Source organism: Dromaius novaehollandiae, chromosome 1, assembly GCF_036370855.1.
Source record: "Dromaius novaehollandiae isolate bDroNov1 chromosome 1, bDroNov1.hap1, whole genome shotgun sequence".
NCBI classification, from domain to species: Eukaryota; Metazoa; Chordata; class Aves; order Casuariiformes; family Dromaiidae; genus Dromaius; species Dromaius novaehollandiae.
In genome coordinates this window covers 69,331,129-69,348,218 of record NC_088098.1, presented here as the reverse complement: position 1 = coordinate 69,348,218, position 17,090 = coordinate 69,331,129, and the positions used below count along the sequence as shown (strand labels likewise).

At 39.6% G+C, this 17,090-nt stretch overlaps 1 protein-coding gene across 6 annotated transcripts in view; it reads right to left on the bottom strand.

Moving 5' to 3' along the window:
- The window catches only part of PDE3A (phosphodiesterase 3A), a 259,714-nt gene that overhangs the window by 23,506 nt on the left and 219,118 nt on the right, over positions 1–17,090 (bottom strand). For all 6 annotated transcript variants that reach the window (XM_064515780.1, XM_064515783.1, XM_064515787.1 and 3 more), the window contains 5 exons: positions 13,344–13,429; positions 12,717–12,886; positions 11,274–11,411; positions 4,262–4,373; positions 1,192–1,305 (listed from right to left, as the gene is read on the bottom strand). In XM_064515780.1, coding sequence (XP_064371850.1) covers positions 1,192–1,305; positions 4,262–4,373; positions 11,274–11,411; positions 12,717–12,886; positions 13,344–13,429 — 620 coding nt within the window. The remainder of the gene's footprint in view (positions 1–1,191; positions 1,306–4,261; positions 4,374–11,273; positions 11,412–12,716; positions 12,887–13,343; positions 13,430–17,090) is intronic.

The following is a 17,090-nucleotide window of genomic DNA, read 5'->3' as shown; positions in this document are numbered from 1 at the left end:
TGAATTGATGGCCATGCTGGAGCTTTGTGGGTCACTCAATCTTCCCACTTCTTCCTCTAATTGCTCCACCATATAGATTAGTCTATGAGACACTAACAGTCAGTGTTATGGATTAGCATTTATTAATTCAATTGGTACAGGTACATGCTTTCCAACCCAAAGGTCTTGGCTTTGCATTTTTGCTGATAATCCTCTTAAGAGCCTCTTATTGAATCAACTTGAACTTGCCCCTGTCAGAAGCAGACACAGAGATGTGTTGCAAGTTTAGTCTGCTAGAATGGATCTTGCACGCAAGTGAACAAGTGTCTTTCAAGTAACATATACCAAACTAAACCAAAACTCAACCCCCTTCACTCAGCCCACCTCACCTCACCTCCAGAGCTTCCAACAAACCTTGCAATGATCACTGACAAAATTTCCCAGCAATAAAACCCTTTCCCACCAAAACATCCCTAAGTGTTTCACAAATGATATGCATATGCCACACAAACACCACTGAAAAAGCAGGAGAAATGTTCTCTGTGGAATAAAATCCTACTATTTCAGTAACTCCCTCAGAACGCCCACAAAATATAGACAGGTCCTCTAGTTGCTACAGCTCACCCTGGGGGAGTAAATAGCAAGGTACAAGAAGAAGAGTTTCCTATATGGAGCACTCATAAAACAGCGGACAAGCTGGTCTATCAAACTAGTTGTAAGCTGCAAGGTGATAAGCCTCTCAGTTTAGAGACAGTAAGGAATGGCAAAGGAACCCTCCACAACACTGCCAAGCACTTGGATGTGCGTGTCACTCTCTGCACATCCCAAGTGGTTTTGTAACAGTAAAACAATGAAGGGTTTGAAAATCTGAGAGTCCGCACTGCTTCTGGAGCAGTGTTACAAAGCACCACTAATATAGCTTCTTAGAAGAAAAGGCATTGTAAAAAGCAAATGAGAGTAAACACTGGCTATTACGGATGACCACAAAGACAGGAGACTTGCACCCACACATTTTTAAAAGTGAATTATTAGGCTTCGGAGGATCAATTCCGTTCTCTTCAAAGTTATACAAACATGCAACATGCTACTGAATTTAAAAGTCTTCATAACAACAATTACTGCACATAAACCTCCATTATTGTTTTTCTTCCAGCAAATTTCATGACAAAAGATTTAAAAATACAACAGAGGCATTTGCACATTAAAATATACCTGAATCGCTTGCTGACCCATGATCATTAATCACAGTTGGGAGTCCCGGGATGGACTGAGTAGTAAGGTACCAAACAGCATGTAGAACATCAGTTGCGTGGGTTCTGTTGTGATCTGCGATACAAAGCAAATGACCAAACATTAAGGATACTTCTAACAGAGGGAAATCAGCACCATCTAGTGGGTACTACATGGCAGGCAATTGAGCAGATATAAATCAAACACCATCACAAGCATGAAAAACAGCTGTTTTCATGTTTTCTGTAAATGCTCAGCTTTCCATTTATTAGTAAGATGAAAGCAATTTCAACAATATGTCTTATCCCAGTCAAGAAAGAGAAAAACAGCAGAGAAGCAGCGATATATGCAGTATAGGAAATATTGCAAAGAAACAAGTAATCTGATCAATGCTACCAGCTCCATTCCCTCACTCCAGTGCTTGTCTTTTGCTAGTTGAATGCCATGGGGTGGTGGTGGGGAACATGCACTGTTAACCTCTGGTTCAAATAAAATCAATGGAAAAAAACCATCCACTTCAGTAGCCACATTTCATCCAACTTATAAAAATAAGTCAGGTAACACTTACCTTACTCTACGTGAGCAAATTTAGCTGCTGTGCTAGTGGCCATATTGCAAAATCAAACTCAGGATGTGTGCACTATGCACAGTTAAATCAGGTTCTTTCTGGAGCTTTCTGGCCAGAGATAAGAGTTTAGGTCCTGGCTCCTGTAATCTGGCCCACTGCGAGCTCTCTTTGCAGAAATGAGAGGTAAAAATTCCTTCAAGGCTCTTCCCACCAAATCCCTCAAGGCTGGGTAAGTTATCCCACAGTCAACACAACTGACTGGACAGGATCCCAAACTAGTTCAGCACAAAGCATCATCCAGACACACACAGGCAAGAGCAAGCATGATGCTGAAAAAGCTGCACCAGGACGAATGCTCATCTCAGGTAAAATCACTGAAGGACAGAGGTTTCAGTCTGTGATTCAGGCTAATTTGGGGCAGAGCACAGCACAGGTATCTTCTACAGTGACTAGCTAAACACAAGGCTGCTAATCTGAAGAGCTGGGATGGAGAAAGCACCCTAGAGAGCCAGATTCGCACACTTGCCACTGCTAGGGGATGGGTAAGGACTGTGTCTCCTGGGAACAGCCGCTTGCCCCCTCTGGAGCAGTGCTGGTGATCCCATGTTTCTAAGCCCTGCCGTCAGTGCAGCACCAGCAGCTGGCCTGGATATCCAAGGCCCTGGCAGAGGAGGTCTTGGCCATCTTGCTGACCCTGCAGTCTACTTCCTGTGATACGTGTTTGCGGCCATTAGCTTAACAGCAGAACAGTGAGCAGCATAGGAATGGATATTTTTTGAAAGAAGGAAGTAAAATAAGCATGGAATCTCCTCTCCCCCGGCCTTTCTCTAAGTACTGAAAACATCTCTGCTGAGAAAGTAATCTCCCCATGCAAAACCTAGAGGATGGCCATGCATAAGGGTCTGATGCTTTTCACTGGGGAAAGGGCTGGATGAGCCTCCTATGAAATCTGTACTAATTCAATCCAACTGGGATAGTCACAATTAGTTTTGTGTGAATAATTGATTTTTCAGTGCAGCAACTAGAAGAAAAAACTGGTGCAGTCCCAGCAATTTGTTTTGGTTATTTACCCCTTCACAGAAATGAAAAACTGGAAGGAAATTTAATTTTGTATTAGACAAAATATTCCACTTGACTAAAATGAAACATTTGTAAGAAAAGCCAAGGAAATGAAGGGCTAGATTCACAAAAATTCCTGAGACTCTATGAATAGTTAAGTGTTAAAGCGGAACAGCTCTGGTAGGACAGTCTGTGGGACATCCACCTATAACCCCTCAGGCTATAATCTGATACTACAAATCCCTGCTCAGATTCAAACACAAGGGAGGATTTGAAATTGGGTCTCTCATTTTCCCAGAAGAGAGTCCAAACCACCTGGCTGGAGGGCATTCTGAGGTAGTTTTCCTTCAATTCCTCCCACTGTAGCTGTTCCAATTTGTATTTAACTATTTTAAGAGAGAGAGAGAGAGAAAGATAACATGGTTTATTAAGCCAATATTTCAGAAATTTTTCTGGGAGATGGGAGAACACTGAAACAGGGTGTCCATATTCCTCAAGATATGCATTAAATGCCAGTTAAAAGGGGAACTATCCCCCTCCCTTCTCCTGAAAGAAAAAAAACAAATAAAGTCCTTTGCAGTTGAAGCGGTTTGGTAAATTTGATTTGAATTAGTAAATACTTCTGGGATGATTGAAACCAGGTTTTCCAGTGAATAAATGGTTCACACTGTGAAATACCAGCCTAACCGTAGTCACAGAAGTCTAACAGGATGCACTCATCTCCGTGGCATTTTTATCCTGCTTTACAAAGCCTGTCTCCTTTGGAAGCACAGTACTGCTAGTGTGTACCAAATCCAAGTCTCTGAAAGGGGAAATATTTCAACAAATCCCAGTTGGGGCAGCGGGGCATACTCACATCATCAGGAATAGGCACATCATCAGGAAACAGCTCTTCGTACCTCTAGTAGCTTTACATGCTTCCAGGCTTGCATAGAATTTGCCATGGATTATTATTAAATGGCATAAAACGTTAAATGCAATGAAAAAAAGCTACGTGAAGCTGGGATGCAATGCCAGCCTCTGACTACAGAGCCATCTATGTGATGTGGCAGAAAAAAAATCAGGAGAAATATTCTTCTCATAGTGCACAAGAAAGCGTGTATAAGCATGTATGCTTTCAAGCATTGAGTACAGTGAGTTATTGCTACTGAGCATTTCAGTCACCACTTTTTGATATTCGCTTTATTTAGACTTTGCACCACTGCTTTCTGAAACAGTTTGGTGTGTTAACTGTGAGGAATATATCCTCAGAAGTTAAGGATATAGGATTCAAGACACAGAACATGTTAAGGAAAAAAAAAAGGCAGCTCTTGAAAGAGAAAGCAGCTCCTGTAACTAGAGAGAAGAAAGGCTTCAATAAAAAGTGTGTGGATAACACTCTGAACTTTGAGGAAACACCATTATCTGTTGGGAATTTTTACTTACAAGGTATCTCTCGGTATCCACATTCCAAGGCATGAAAGTAGTTCATAAACTCCCTCACTGGAATTTTAAAGGTTTCAAATAGCCCCATGTCTTCAAAAAGCCTGTATGAAACCTGCAAAAAAAGCAAAACCAACATCCTGCTAAATAGACCAGAAAGAATCAAAAAAATACAGATATGAAGAATATTCTGTCTAATCATCCTGTGAAAACCCGCTTTCCTGGTAGTATTTTTCTCAAGAACATCATCTGATCCAGCCATAGCAGCAGCTATTTTCATTTCTATAGAGATGAAGTTATACAGGCTATTAGTACCAAACAATTCTTCTCATTCCTTCATTACACCCTTCCAGATGTTCTTCTCTTCCAGTTAGACATACGGGTCCCCCATATTTTGCAAGCACCTCATAAGCAGCCACACATAAAGGAAGATACCCAGAGGTCCTTAGTATCCCCTCTGCAGAAAAACTTCCCCACAGATTTCTCCAAGGAGCATCCATGAGTCAATTCAATTCCCAGAAAAAGCTGGGAACAGGTAGAGGAAGGACAAAATAGCTTACAAAAGGAGAAAAGCATGTGGATCCTACATGTTATCTCCTTTCCCTCCCCCAGTTTTTGGAAGTGAAATGACAAAAGCTAGTTTTCTGCCAGGATTTCGTAGAGCAAGTGGCTTAGGAAACAGAGCTGGTTGAAGTGTTTACGCATGAGAGGAGGATTGTGGATATTCAGGAGAGGATGCATCAGAAGCGAGGATGTGATGAGATACGGAGGGGGCTCCAGGAGACATGAGGGCTCACAAACATAGGTAGTGGCGGCTCACAAACATAGGTAGTGGCCACTGTAAAATGGAAGAGGCTGAAAACCTGCTTGAACTTCACAACCGAAACAACTGGACATAGTAAAATTACTGTATGACCTTTTCCCTTCTTTCTCAAATTGGACCCTGAAGCCCTTCAGCTTTTTTATTCATTTACTGCTGTTTCTGTACTTTTGATGCCATCTGCCTGGTAATGATCTGTTTGGAGCCAAACAATTTAAAGCATACTTGGAATGATGAGTGTTATACTGAAAAGAAAGAGTTACAAATCCTGTTACTTGATTTCACACCTCAGTAAAAATCAAATGGCTATCCAGAGTCTTTTCTTTCTCTGTAATGTATATATAGACTGGCACCTGTGAGTGGCACACAAAGTTTAATGAACTGAAGCTTCAAATGTCCTGCCACTGTGGATTCTTACAGTAATTTAAAAAAAATGGATGTGAATTTTCAGCCTGAATCATCCTTTGTTTTCTTGCCCCTCCTAGGCATTTCCTCCAGGAAGAACGTGCATGTGAACCATTTTGGGCAAAGCACTACAACAGGCAATGATGCTGCAGAGACAGGTTGAGTGTGGTTTCTGACAACATCCAGGATTCCCCTCGAATAACAGATCTGCCACTTGTGATCCTGCTGGTGGCTCCAGCTCTTATTTCTGTTACTGTTGTAATCATGTAAGTGCTGCTGGCAATGCGGTCAGAAAAATCGCTGCTGGTGGTAATTTCTCTTTGTGGCCACTGCTGCTGGCCATAAAAGAAAAGCTCTTTATAGTAAAGGAACTACTGAATTACAGTGCTCTAAAGACATGAGCCTGGAAAAAAACTATTCCAGAGAAGAAACTGATGCTGTACACATAGGAACATCCCTCTTTGAAATAAGAATTTGAATAAGACAAGCTATGCAATAATTTTTTGAGAATAAGAGAAGTCTCCCCTTTTTATCCATTATGTTATTTGCAAGCTTCAAGACAGCAAATGTGAGTCAGCGTATGCTTAGGAAGCCCTTAGTAGCCTTTCCTGCTAGCCAGCATTTTGATGGGTATCAGAAATCTGCATAGAGCACCTCTACATATTTTAAGATAATTACTAGCAGGTGGATGGGACGTGAAGTGGTCAAGGCAACTGTTAAAATTACCAGGTAATGTCAGGCTTAAACAGGACAGAAAACACCTTCCTGAAGGAGCTGGGAGGAGACATGTTATTCTTAAGTGAGAAATGACCCACCATTCCCTTTTCCCCTGCAACCTGACAATGAAAGACTAAAAAAAAGCATATAGGGTTGTTCCTGACTGGGAAAAACGTCCCACTGCCTCAAAGGCCTCTTTACCTGTTATTCCAACTCTCTCAACTTTTGCATTCTGCTGTTCTCCACTTTCTTTGCTCAACAGTCACATCCTAATTTTCTTCTGTATATGTCTCCACTACTTCTCTTTGCTTTTATTCCCCACAGTGTATTTCTTTCCTGTGCAAAAACCACAGGAAGGAAAATGGAAGTGGAGAGAGAGCATCATATTTTATATGTATTACCATGATAATTTTTTTTTTAATGGCCAAATGACTCATGAGTATGATTTCCCTTTTGCAAAGGGAACTGATGTGCAACAGGACTCTGGCACTTTTGAAAAGTGTACTTACAGAACTTTACAAAAACCATAACTCCAGGAAAGAACAAAGACATCTTTAAAATACTTAGCCACAGTGGCAAAAACATAGGACTCTCCTGCTCTCCATACGTCCAGAGACTTGCAGCAAGTACCTGTAACTAGCTCTCCACGGAGAACAGAATTATACTGCACCAGGAGGAGGTGGTGAAATTGTGTTGCACAAAGGGGTGAGGCCAAACCTTTGTAGGGGAAAATCCACTGCACTTGTCTTTATGCCCAACAGGAATAACTGCAGTTGAACTGGGCAGGTCACCTGCTCAGATGGGGCCTCAGATTTCATAAAGAGCATCCCCGTGCAGAGCATATGCTCCTGTGCACTGACTGCACTGCTGAGATGCAGCCTACAAAGCAGGAGGGAGACAGCCCAAGGGAGAAACAGTACGTGGCATTTCATAGATGGGGGGCGGGGGGGAAGTGTCAGGGCCTGCGCAAGGCAAAGCTTTGCTCTGTCAAAATGCCATGGGATCCTCCTGCCTCAAGGCAGAGCCAAGAGACTGACTTTAAGCATAATTTGGATTAGGAACTACAAAGAATTCTGTTTGCTTATCTGGAACCACGGCCGAATTAAATCTGCCAGGATTCAAATATATGGCTACAGAAAGACTCTAGTTTTAGATCTCTGAATGGTAAGCTTCACATTTCTAGAAAAATGTCCCTGTATAAAAGAGGAAGCAGAAAACTATTATTCTGCAGGACCAAAATTTACTGATCTACACTACCAATATCAGACAGATACTTTAAAGCATTCATGTCATAGAAGCATGTTTTTATTCCCCTTTGGATTTTCAACACATTCAGATGGGAAGGATCCACAACAGTGGAAAAGAAGTGAAGCTGACTGTGATGGATATGAATGATAGCTCTTCCCCATGGCTTGGAGTAAAATGGCATTATTCTCCATGGCCATGAGAAAGGATAAACAGCCAAACAAGTCATTTAGACATTTGTGTAGTTTTCTTTCTTTCTCTCTTTCTTAACAATGATGAGGAGGAAAGGGGTAACAGAAGGTCAGAAAGAGGGAAAAAAATGGACATTCATGTCTTCCTGGAAGTCAAGTAACTGAGCTCTTTGGTTTAAAAAAAAATGCAATTTTGGTATTCATTGATTTAAATTAACCATTTTTAAATGCTTTTATCCTTTAAAATTCTTCTTCCCCAAATTGTATGTTGCTTCATCAACTCTTCAGCAGTACCATCCAGTGCACTTCCAGCTGTGCTGCCAGAGCAAGAATAAATGCTCCTCCTGAATGGTTTCTAGTGGCAGCTTTTTTAAAAATGGAAACTGTTATTCATATGTAGCTCATCTCTTTAGTATTACAGGCACACAGAAATGGCTCTTTTCAGAGGACACATGCACAATAGTTTAGGTTAGTAGTTCCTAACTCATAGTTTGCAGGCAACCATCTTGCACTCCTTGTTTCAGCTCTTTTCTTTCTTTTCTTCCTTCTTTCTGCAAGGGTGCGTTTCGGTTGTCTGCTCTGTGTGGCTTCTCAGGCTCGTTACTCGTGGGACAATGAAGGCTGAGGTCTGATGGCTGCATACATTCCAGTTATAGGCAAAATAGATTTTCCACTGTGAAAGCATACAGTCCACAGCCAGGCCCAGGCAACTGAAGAGCCAGCGAGGATATGAAGGAAACACTTGCAGCAGAAGATAAGGGCGACTGAACAAACAGAAAATGTGGTAAGCGTGGCAGCTTCTACAGCACTCCGTAAATACGGCTGTGCTCAAATTGCATGACTTTCTGGCAATAATGAAGCCCTCAGATAAGGGCTTGCCACTTAAAGTGCCCAGTCTTCCCCTCTAACAAATGTCACTACTTGCAAGGGTCACTGTGAATATCACAGCTCACGCTGCAAGCATCCCCAGACCTCCCTCCTTTGAAGGCTGCAGTTCCTCTCTGCAGAGGTCAATGCATGATGACGAGATGACCAAATATTCCTCGACACCACTCAGGAACCTGCACACACACACAGCTACGATGCCCCGTCTCAATGCTGCTCAGGTACCAAGAGTGCAGGAGCACCACCAGCATTTGGGCCCTCTATAAGCCCAGTAATAAAAGGCAGGAAGAGCCCTTGACTTTGGCCTATTCTTTTATGCACTCCTTATTCACTGCTTCCTTTTCAAATCAAATGAGTTTCTCTTTTGCAGGTTTTATTTTTTAAAGGAGATATAAGAATAGTACTAAGTGCGAATGAAGATATAATCTAACTTCATGGTCTCTTGTGAAGCATCAGCCTCTGCTGGAGAGATTTTGCTGCTCTTTTCTGAAATTAAACTGATACGTAAATCCTTTTCTAGCCCCTATTATGCATATTTGTTAGTGCCACATTTAGAGTGCTTTCCACTGTAGTTTGCACAAATGCTGTTACGGCTGCTGACTTGTTTGGGGTCTTTTTATATGTCTAAATCAATTTAACTTTCCAAAAGGCAGAAACAGACATCTCAAACAGCTTTAAAGACACTAAGCCAGCATTTGCTTTCTAAACTGAATGTTTCCCTAGAGGCACATGTCAACTCCTCTTTGTTCCATCTCATAAATTTAATCTAGCAAGGCATACATAGTTAATTCAGCTTGTTAATTTACTTATTTTTTAATGGATGAGTCCATGTAATGGCAAAAAGCAGAGAAGAAATCACTAGAGCTTTAGTTTTTCTTTGTTGAGAATATCCCAGGGTATAAAAATTACACAACAAAAAGACAATACTTGAGTTGAAGAAAAAGATTTATTTATTTCAGTTTTCTTACTTCTGAAAACAATTTTACTAGGAACATCTGAGTAGGTGGGGGAAAGAACTAATGGAATGATCTTTATTCTAAGAACAAAGTTGAACTTGTTAACATTCTGCTCTTGGGGAGTGAGGATTATTACAAACAGCTGTTACAGAAAATTGAATTTTGATCACAAATAGTATTTATTAAAAATTCTCCATTTATTTCATAGGTCTCATTTTGTGCTACTGCAAAACTGATACAGGGCCCAGAACGTGTGCAAAAAACAGATGTGGGGAAACTAAATGTGGAGCTTTACTGCAAACTGAGTGCAGCACAGAAGAGTTGACCAGAGATGTTTAGCATTCCATGCAACCATGTAAAATGATTAAAACCTATGGAAGTAGCCATGTAAAACCAGAAGAAATTTTGGGTCATCCAAAGTGTTGGTTATGCCACAGGAAAAATGCCTGTGTGTTACCTCTGTTTTTCCTTATGCTTCATTTATGACTTTGCAATGTGCTTTGCTGTTTGTTAGGAAAAACATGATCAAGAAGATTTAGAAGCACATTTTTATCTCATGCTCACATCTACTGCAAAACCATTTATATCCATACCCGCATCTAGCTGTAGTTGGCTTATTTCCCTAGAATTAACCTAGAGAGCTGGAAGGCTGGGTAAATATAGATGTTACTTGCCAATCTCCAGAATGATAAAAAGGCAAACCACAGAATAAATCTGAATTCATGCAGTGGTTTTCCTGGTTGACCACTGGATAATTGAATGTAGCTGTATAATGGTTAACCACCAAGGGACCAAGATTTGATATAGCATTTTCTGGAGCTTGTGGCACTGAGATCTGCCTGACAGAGAAAGGTTAGTGTAACTGTCCCACCTCATGCCAATTAACATATTCACTTCTTTCCAGCACTTATCATTGCATATTGCTCTGTAAAAATCATTCAGATTCCTGTGTGCTTTTTTTTCTCCCATCCCTAAATATAATTACTCGCTTTTTCTGTTTAATAAGCTTTTATTTTTCTATAAGAAAAAATGGCTGATTTGTCAGTGTGCCAGGAAGAGGGGAACAACAGAGCAGAAAGTTCAGCCAAGAAAGTGATTATGAAAGCGACATCAATCATGCCGGGTAAATAAGGGCTGTGTCAGTATCTGCATTCAACACATATAAGCGAATGAAAAGCAGGTAGTTGAAAAAGAAAGACTAGTTGGTTCTCGCAGCCTGATTGATAGTAAATTGGTCTTCCCTATCTAAATCAGATCTGAATTTACTATGAAAATGCTGACTCTTCAAAGGTGAGGGAACATAGAAGGGACAATGTTTTTTCCTCCTTCCAGAAACCTTACTTTCTTGCACAGCCTGACTGAATTCTCTAGGAGAGAAAAGGACAAAATGTATTTTCTGTATCAAAATGTATTTTCTGCATTTTCTGCATCAACTGAATATTTTTACTGTTTAACCCCGTTGGACCCATGAGAAATCCTGTCACGAAGTGTTTGGTAATGGGTGACAGCAGCTCCTGCAGGTAGGAGAGAATATTTAGAAAGGTTTACCTAAACTCATTGCTGGAGATACAGCAGGCCAAATAGATGTGTACTTTTTCTCTCACATTTTAAAATAAAAAAGATGGTAAAAGAGTACAAAGTTTAATGAGAAAAAGTTCATATTGCCAGTTTTGAACTGGGTGGCAGGGATCATAATTCATCAGACGACCAGTTTATGAGGACAACAGGCCTAACACTGCTTTGTCTAAATGTGTCAGTAATCTATCCAGTCATCTCAGACAAGATATACTTCTTACCTGACTGAGAATCCGACCACATTTCTTTCCAATTTTTTCCACCAGATCAAAGATTGGGAAATTCCAGCTGTTTAGTTGCTCCATCAGGGAGTCCAAGTTGTCCATAACCAGAGGCTCAGGAGCAAGTATAGGTTTGTCCTATGCCACAAATCAAAATAAAGAGAAATTTTAGTTCTATGAAGCATCTCATACAAAAATTCAGGCTCTTAGAAACTAATGACAGATTAACATTGGCTGTAAGCCGATGGTACTTTACACAGCTCAGTGGAGATGTCCCCATTTCTACCAGCCCTGAAGTTAGTCCCTCTCCTTCATAATTTGTTTCACTTGAATGAATAGGAAATTCTGCACATGAAACATCAGTCTCTGAATTTATCCATGAGAGATATTCATTCATGGGAATCATTCATTCATTTCCAAGGGAGGCATTCTTCTTCATTGTAAAATTTGCTGCAGTACAGAGGGAAAAATGTTCAGTTGCTACTTCACCATCAGGACCCATTCATTATAATCTAACATGGCTAACCGAGCATGTTCCAAGGGAAAACTTGCCCTTCTTACACTGAAAGATATCTGTTTTTCAAGGTCTGCAAATAAAAGATAGGGGGCATTCCCCTCTTTTCTTACATCTCCCTGTATACTTCCTCACATTTCATCATTGCTAAGAAACAGCAATTGAGTAAAACCCAAAATGTCTCAAAGAAAATGACTTCTCTCATCATGTCCAACTCCAATTCGACAGATTACAAGAAATTTTACAAGAGCTCATGGGAGCATAAATTTATTAATTCGGTTGTACAGTGGGGTATGGAAAATTTAACAGCTTTCCCTCTACACCTAAGTCAAACCTACAGCTGAGTTCAGGAGTCATGAAAAGACCAGCACTTGTCAATGTTCAACACACTGTGATATCCTTATGTTCAAGATTTATGAGGACAATAATATCATACGGTACCCTCTGAAAAGCGTTAATTTATTTTAAAATAAGGACCCGCATATATATAGCCAAGATTACAAGGCCATTGAGAAGCTGAAGTAGCTGAACAGGAAGGCTATATATAACGCTGGTACTACTGCGATGATTATTTCTTTTCCTTCCAATCTATTCCCTTTAAAGGCAATGTTAGCACAGAAGCCAAGCATTTTGTAAGTGCCTAATGCCAGATCCATAAGCTTGTATTTAGTCATCAGAATAGATGGTTAGTGTCTCACAAGTGGCCAGTGCTTAGCATCTCCCACACGTTTCAATGGGTCCTTTAAATTCTGCAAAGTCAAACCTCCTATCACGAGGTAGGAGCCTACTGGTGCTTAAAGCAGCACGTGCTGCTTAAAACCATGGTCACAATCTTTAGACAGCCTTGGGGTGGTTTTTTTTTTTCTTTTTTTCTCCAGTGCTTCAGTGCATACAGAGTACATGGTGAGAGTAGAGCTTAAACAAGCTACCTCAGGGGGTATCAAGGGGTGCAGGATGATGGTCTCAGGTGCGTACGTCCTACAAACGGATCCCTTCCGCGTCTGTTCTTTGGAGCAGTCTGTCTCATCATCATTTTGTACAATGTCGCTGCTGTCACTGTTGTTGGTCTCATAGTCAGAAGTGGCTTGCGCAGGATCATCTGCAATACAAATCACAAAGCTGGTTGTGTGAACAGCGAGGATTGCATGAAAGTCATCCTGTGACCTTCTGAGTATAGCAACAGGATCTCTGACTCATAATACATATGTGCTGCTTGGCTGGGTCTAAAGTCAGACAATCTGTCCAAAGGCATTAAAGTATATATCCTGCAGAGTGCAAAAAATGGCATCAGGGATTGAAGAGTCAGAAAATTTTTGTGGATCATTATTTGAAGAGACTCGGTTAGATGAGGGAGAGACCATATTTACTTTATATTTCAACTCTGTTCTTCCACAGTATTTTGCACGTGTTGTAAAAGCACAAAGGAAAGGAGCCTCAAAGACAGTTTCTGTGGTCTCACCTTCATAAGTTCTTTTAAAAGAGAGAGGCATATCTACCCTTTCAATGAATCATTACTAAATTCCAAAGAATGAGATTTGTGATTAATGAAGAGTTACCTGTTCTATTCAGGGTGTGTGTTGTACCATCACCTCTGTCTAGAGTCCCATCACTAGCTTCTATTTGGTTATAGGGTCTGCCACAGCTGAAATACAACATTAAGAAACATACACAACATAAAGAACCATGCATATTAGATAGTCTTACACTAAACTGTTCCTTGCTGGCAGTGTAAGATTATGTCATACGATATAAGCTTTGGTGCACGGTGCATTCTCAAGACAAAATTACAAGAATGAACTGAAGTTTTATCAGAAGTTAGGAATGCAAGAAGACAGCTTCATACCTTGGCTTCACTGTCCATCTCCATTAGGTTTGTGTTGCCAAAAGTAAATCTATACCAGGTGATTTTTTAAAATGTATTTACTAAGTTTACCAGTACAAAAAGCAAACTGGCTCTGTACAGCAACTGCACTATAAATACGAATTAAAGATGATGATGAAAATTTACCAGAGTGCCATGGAATCTTATCTAATTCAAGCTGAATACAGCCATGCAGTGGATTTATTCTCCTTTTCTTGCCTGACACTTGCACATGTTCCTCTTTAATAAGGGGAAAAGGTATGTTGCCATTACTTCAGTAACAACATAGCAGCTACAGCAGAACCGAGGGGGTGTTTTGGACAGAGAATGAAGTGAGTGATTTGGCATCCAAACATTTAGCAATGGAACAACATGACAAACAGTTTGCTTCACCATTCCCAAAACAGCATATCCTTCCCTTGTGGGAAGGATAACCCCACTGAGGACTTTCCAAATGACTGGCTCTTCCTTTCCATTACGATGCTTTATTCCTTCTGTGTGATTCCGTTCAGCCCTGAACAAAAATTCAGTACCAGCTGGAACATCTCAAATTACAATGTTCCAACATGATTGAATCCAGGGCCTGAAGGAACAATAATATAGCATGAAAACTTTAAGAGAATTTAACAAATCTGAGACATCATTTAGCAGCCATTTAGCAAACCTTTCCATGAAAAACAGGCATTTTAAAATCTCTTACTCTGGTTAGATTCAGTATTTTGTGGCATATCCTACCTATAACAGTCCTTGCAGGGCAGCTATTATAAAATTACTTAAAGCAGTGTGACTTTATATTATGAACTTTGCAGCAATGTATGTGCACCATACAAGAATGGCTGAAATCCTGGGCCTGATGGTTTTGCAAGGTCATCCAAAATATTTTCTGGAGTTTGGTATGCCCTGCAAAAGCCATCAATTCCTGAAAAGAATTTAAAATAAAAACACAAATCTGTATATAATGATACACATGGCACATTGCCAAACAAATAAATCTTTTATCACTCAGGTTTATAAACAAGATTAAAAAAAATCTATTAATTTCTCTCTTCCACAATCCTTGTGGACACAATCATAGTGTCAATGCTAGCAAGAAAAAAGTAAAGGTTATAAGAGGAAGAGAGTCTTTCATTGGTTGTGATGCCACATGGCTTTTGTGTTATTATGAGTACCAGAATATACACAAATTCACACTGATTTAGTATGTTCAGTCCACATAAAATACTATATCTAAAAAACTACCTAGTGGAACACTTGATATTGACTCTCCATCAGAAGTAAACTTACCTATGCAGTTTTAAATCAATTCCCTTCATGCATCATAATATAGTTTTTAACCACAAGACTGTATAATATTTTTTACAGGAACCCTGCCTCATTTGTTGAGCAGAATCAATAGTGATTATTTAAAATTTATTTTAACTGCGCTGCCTGGTATATATTCTTGTTACTACAACTCTGCTGTCCTATCACATCTCACTTTGCATGAAGTAAAAAAGCTCCTGAGTGGATATGATTCAAAATATTGAATCCATCAAAAGTTTATTTCTTCTTTGTGTTTTATTATTATTATTATTATTATTATTATTATTATTGCCTGGTTGAGGTTTGCTGACTTGGTATTGCTTTATAGAAAGGCAGCTTTTTGGTAGTAAATGTAGAGGACTGCATACCATGAAGACTAGCAATCTACACAGTGAATGCCCAAGTTTGAAAGATTTATTCCCAGTGTCTGTTAATTCAATTCCCTCAGTATGTCTTAGCCATTTCGTTTGTTTAGTTTTTTATACTATGCTTACTTTGGTAAGGGGGGGCATTATTTATGTGCTGTTGGTTCAGCTTCTATGGGGGATATGATGTCTCTATATGTTAATAGCTAGAAATGTGATAAGGCTTACAAATTTTCAGTGAGGGGTAAATGGACAGTGACTTTATTAATATTAGTGGATGCCACTTCTATTAGCAGCAATTACACCATAGCATTTTAAATAATGTGCTTGTTTCAAATAGTCAGCAACAAAGCCTATGCCAACAATGTAATTATTTACACTGCTGACATAATCTAAGCATTTAAGAACAAGGAAATTATGAACTTAAGTATGCTATACAACCCACACAGACCAAACAGGACAGTAGCCACATTAAAGTTAATGAGCATTTTACCACTGACTACACTGAAAACAAAGTCTACGCATATGTAGAAAATGTATTTCATTACTATTTACAACAATTTTAATGTTGATAGGGGCTTTTTATTTATTACTTTAGTCATTTTAATGTAACTGTTATATAACTATTCTCTTTAATGTGATACTGCCAGTGATAACTGTTACTAGCTAAAACAATGATCAATATTTTGTTGAAATAGTAATATACACACAGTTTAACAGGACAGTACCATGTTTATGGTATATTTTTTATATGTAACATAGGTTTCATTTCAGATGAATCAGTGCAAATCTCAGTTTTGCAATATCTTTGAAAACTCTGAAAAGCACTTTATTTCTATTTAGACACCTACCCATGGCTTTAGAAGCCTGTCAGCATCCCAACCTGAACTCATGTCAGCATGATTTTCTTGAGCAAATTTGCAGCCTCCGTTTTGAGTTTCTCACTCCCACCTTCTAGCCCTGCACATAGCATATTGAGACACAGCCAAAGTCACATGACTCTGAAGCCAGAAATTAAGTACTATTTCCAAAGATAGTCAAACTTTATAGCATTTAACCTAACACATTGCCTCAAGTGACACGCTGTCCTCTGGCTATGACCAGAAGTAACATCTAATGAGTAACGTAACTTTGAAGCAACTCTAGAACAGGCTTCTAAATACTGACATTTACCACTATTCTGAACAGGACACATATTGCAAACTCCTGTAATCTAATTTAATATCAGATGAGTCCTGTTTGAGAAGAGAACACCCTTTTTTCTGAACGCTGATTTTGCAGGGCAGGTCTATATACTCTAATAACGAGACACCTTAAAATGTGCAACTAAACTGTGTTACTGTGACTTTCAGCAGTAGGAAGAACTCAAATGCAGTTGGCTCCTGAAAACAAATCCCAATTTTGCATAACCCAACTCTGTCCTAAGGAGGATATAATTTGCCCATTCTGAGACTGCCCACTGTAACACAGCCTTCAGGTATTACTGGAACACATTTGTCAGACACTGATCAGAGGGCTATAGGACAGCAGCTTTCAAACCCTAGTAGTCAAATTCTTGCATCAGATATTGCCCATTTTGAAAGACCTGACAGGTGACCTTAAAGTGACTGTTCATGTTTAGAGCATGGCATGAGAAACACTAGGTGTTAACATGAAATCAAACTCGGAGATCTGCAACTAACAGACAAAGAATTTATAGATTAGACTACGTATCTGACATAAGTAAAAGCTGAGAACGTAGTTAACTTGTCTTGTACTTTAAAAGCACTGTGTAG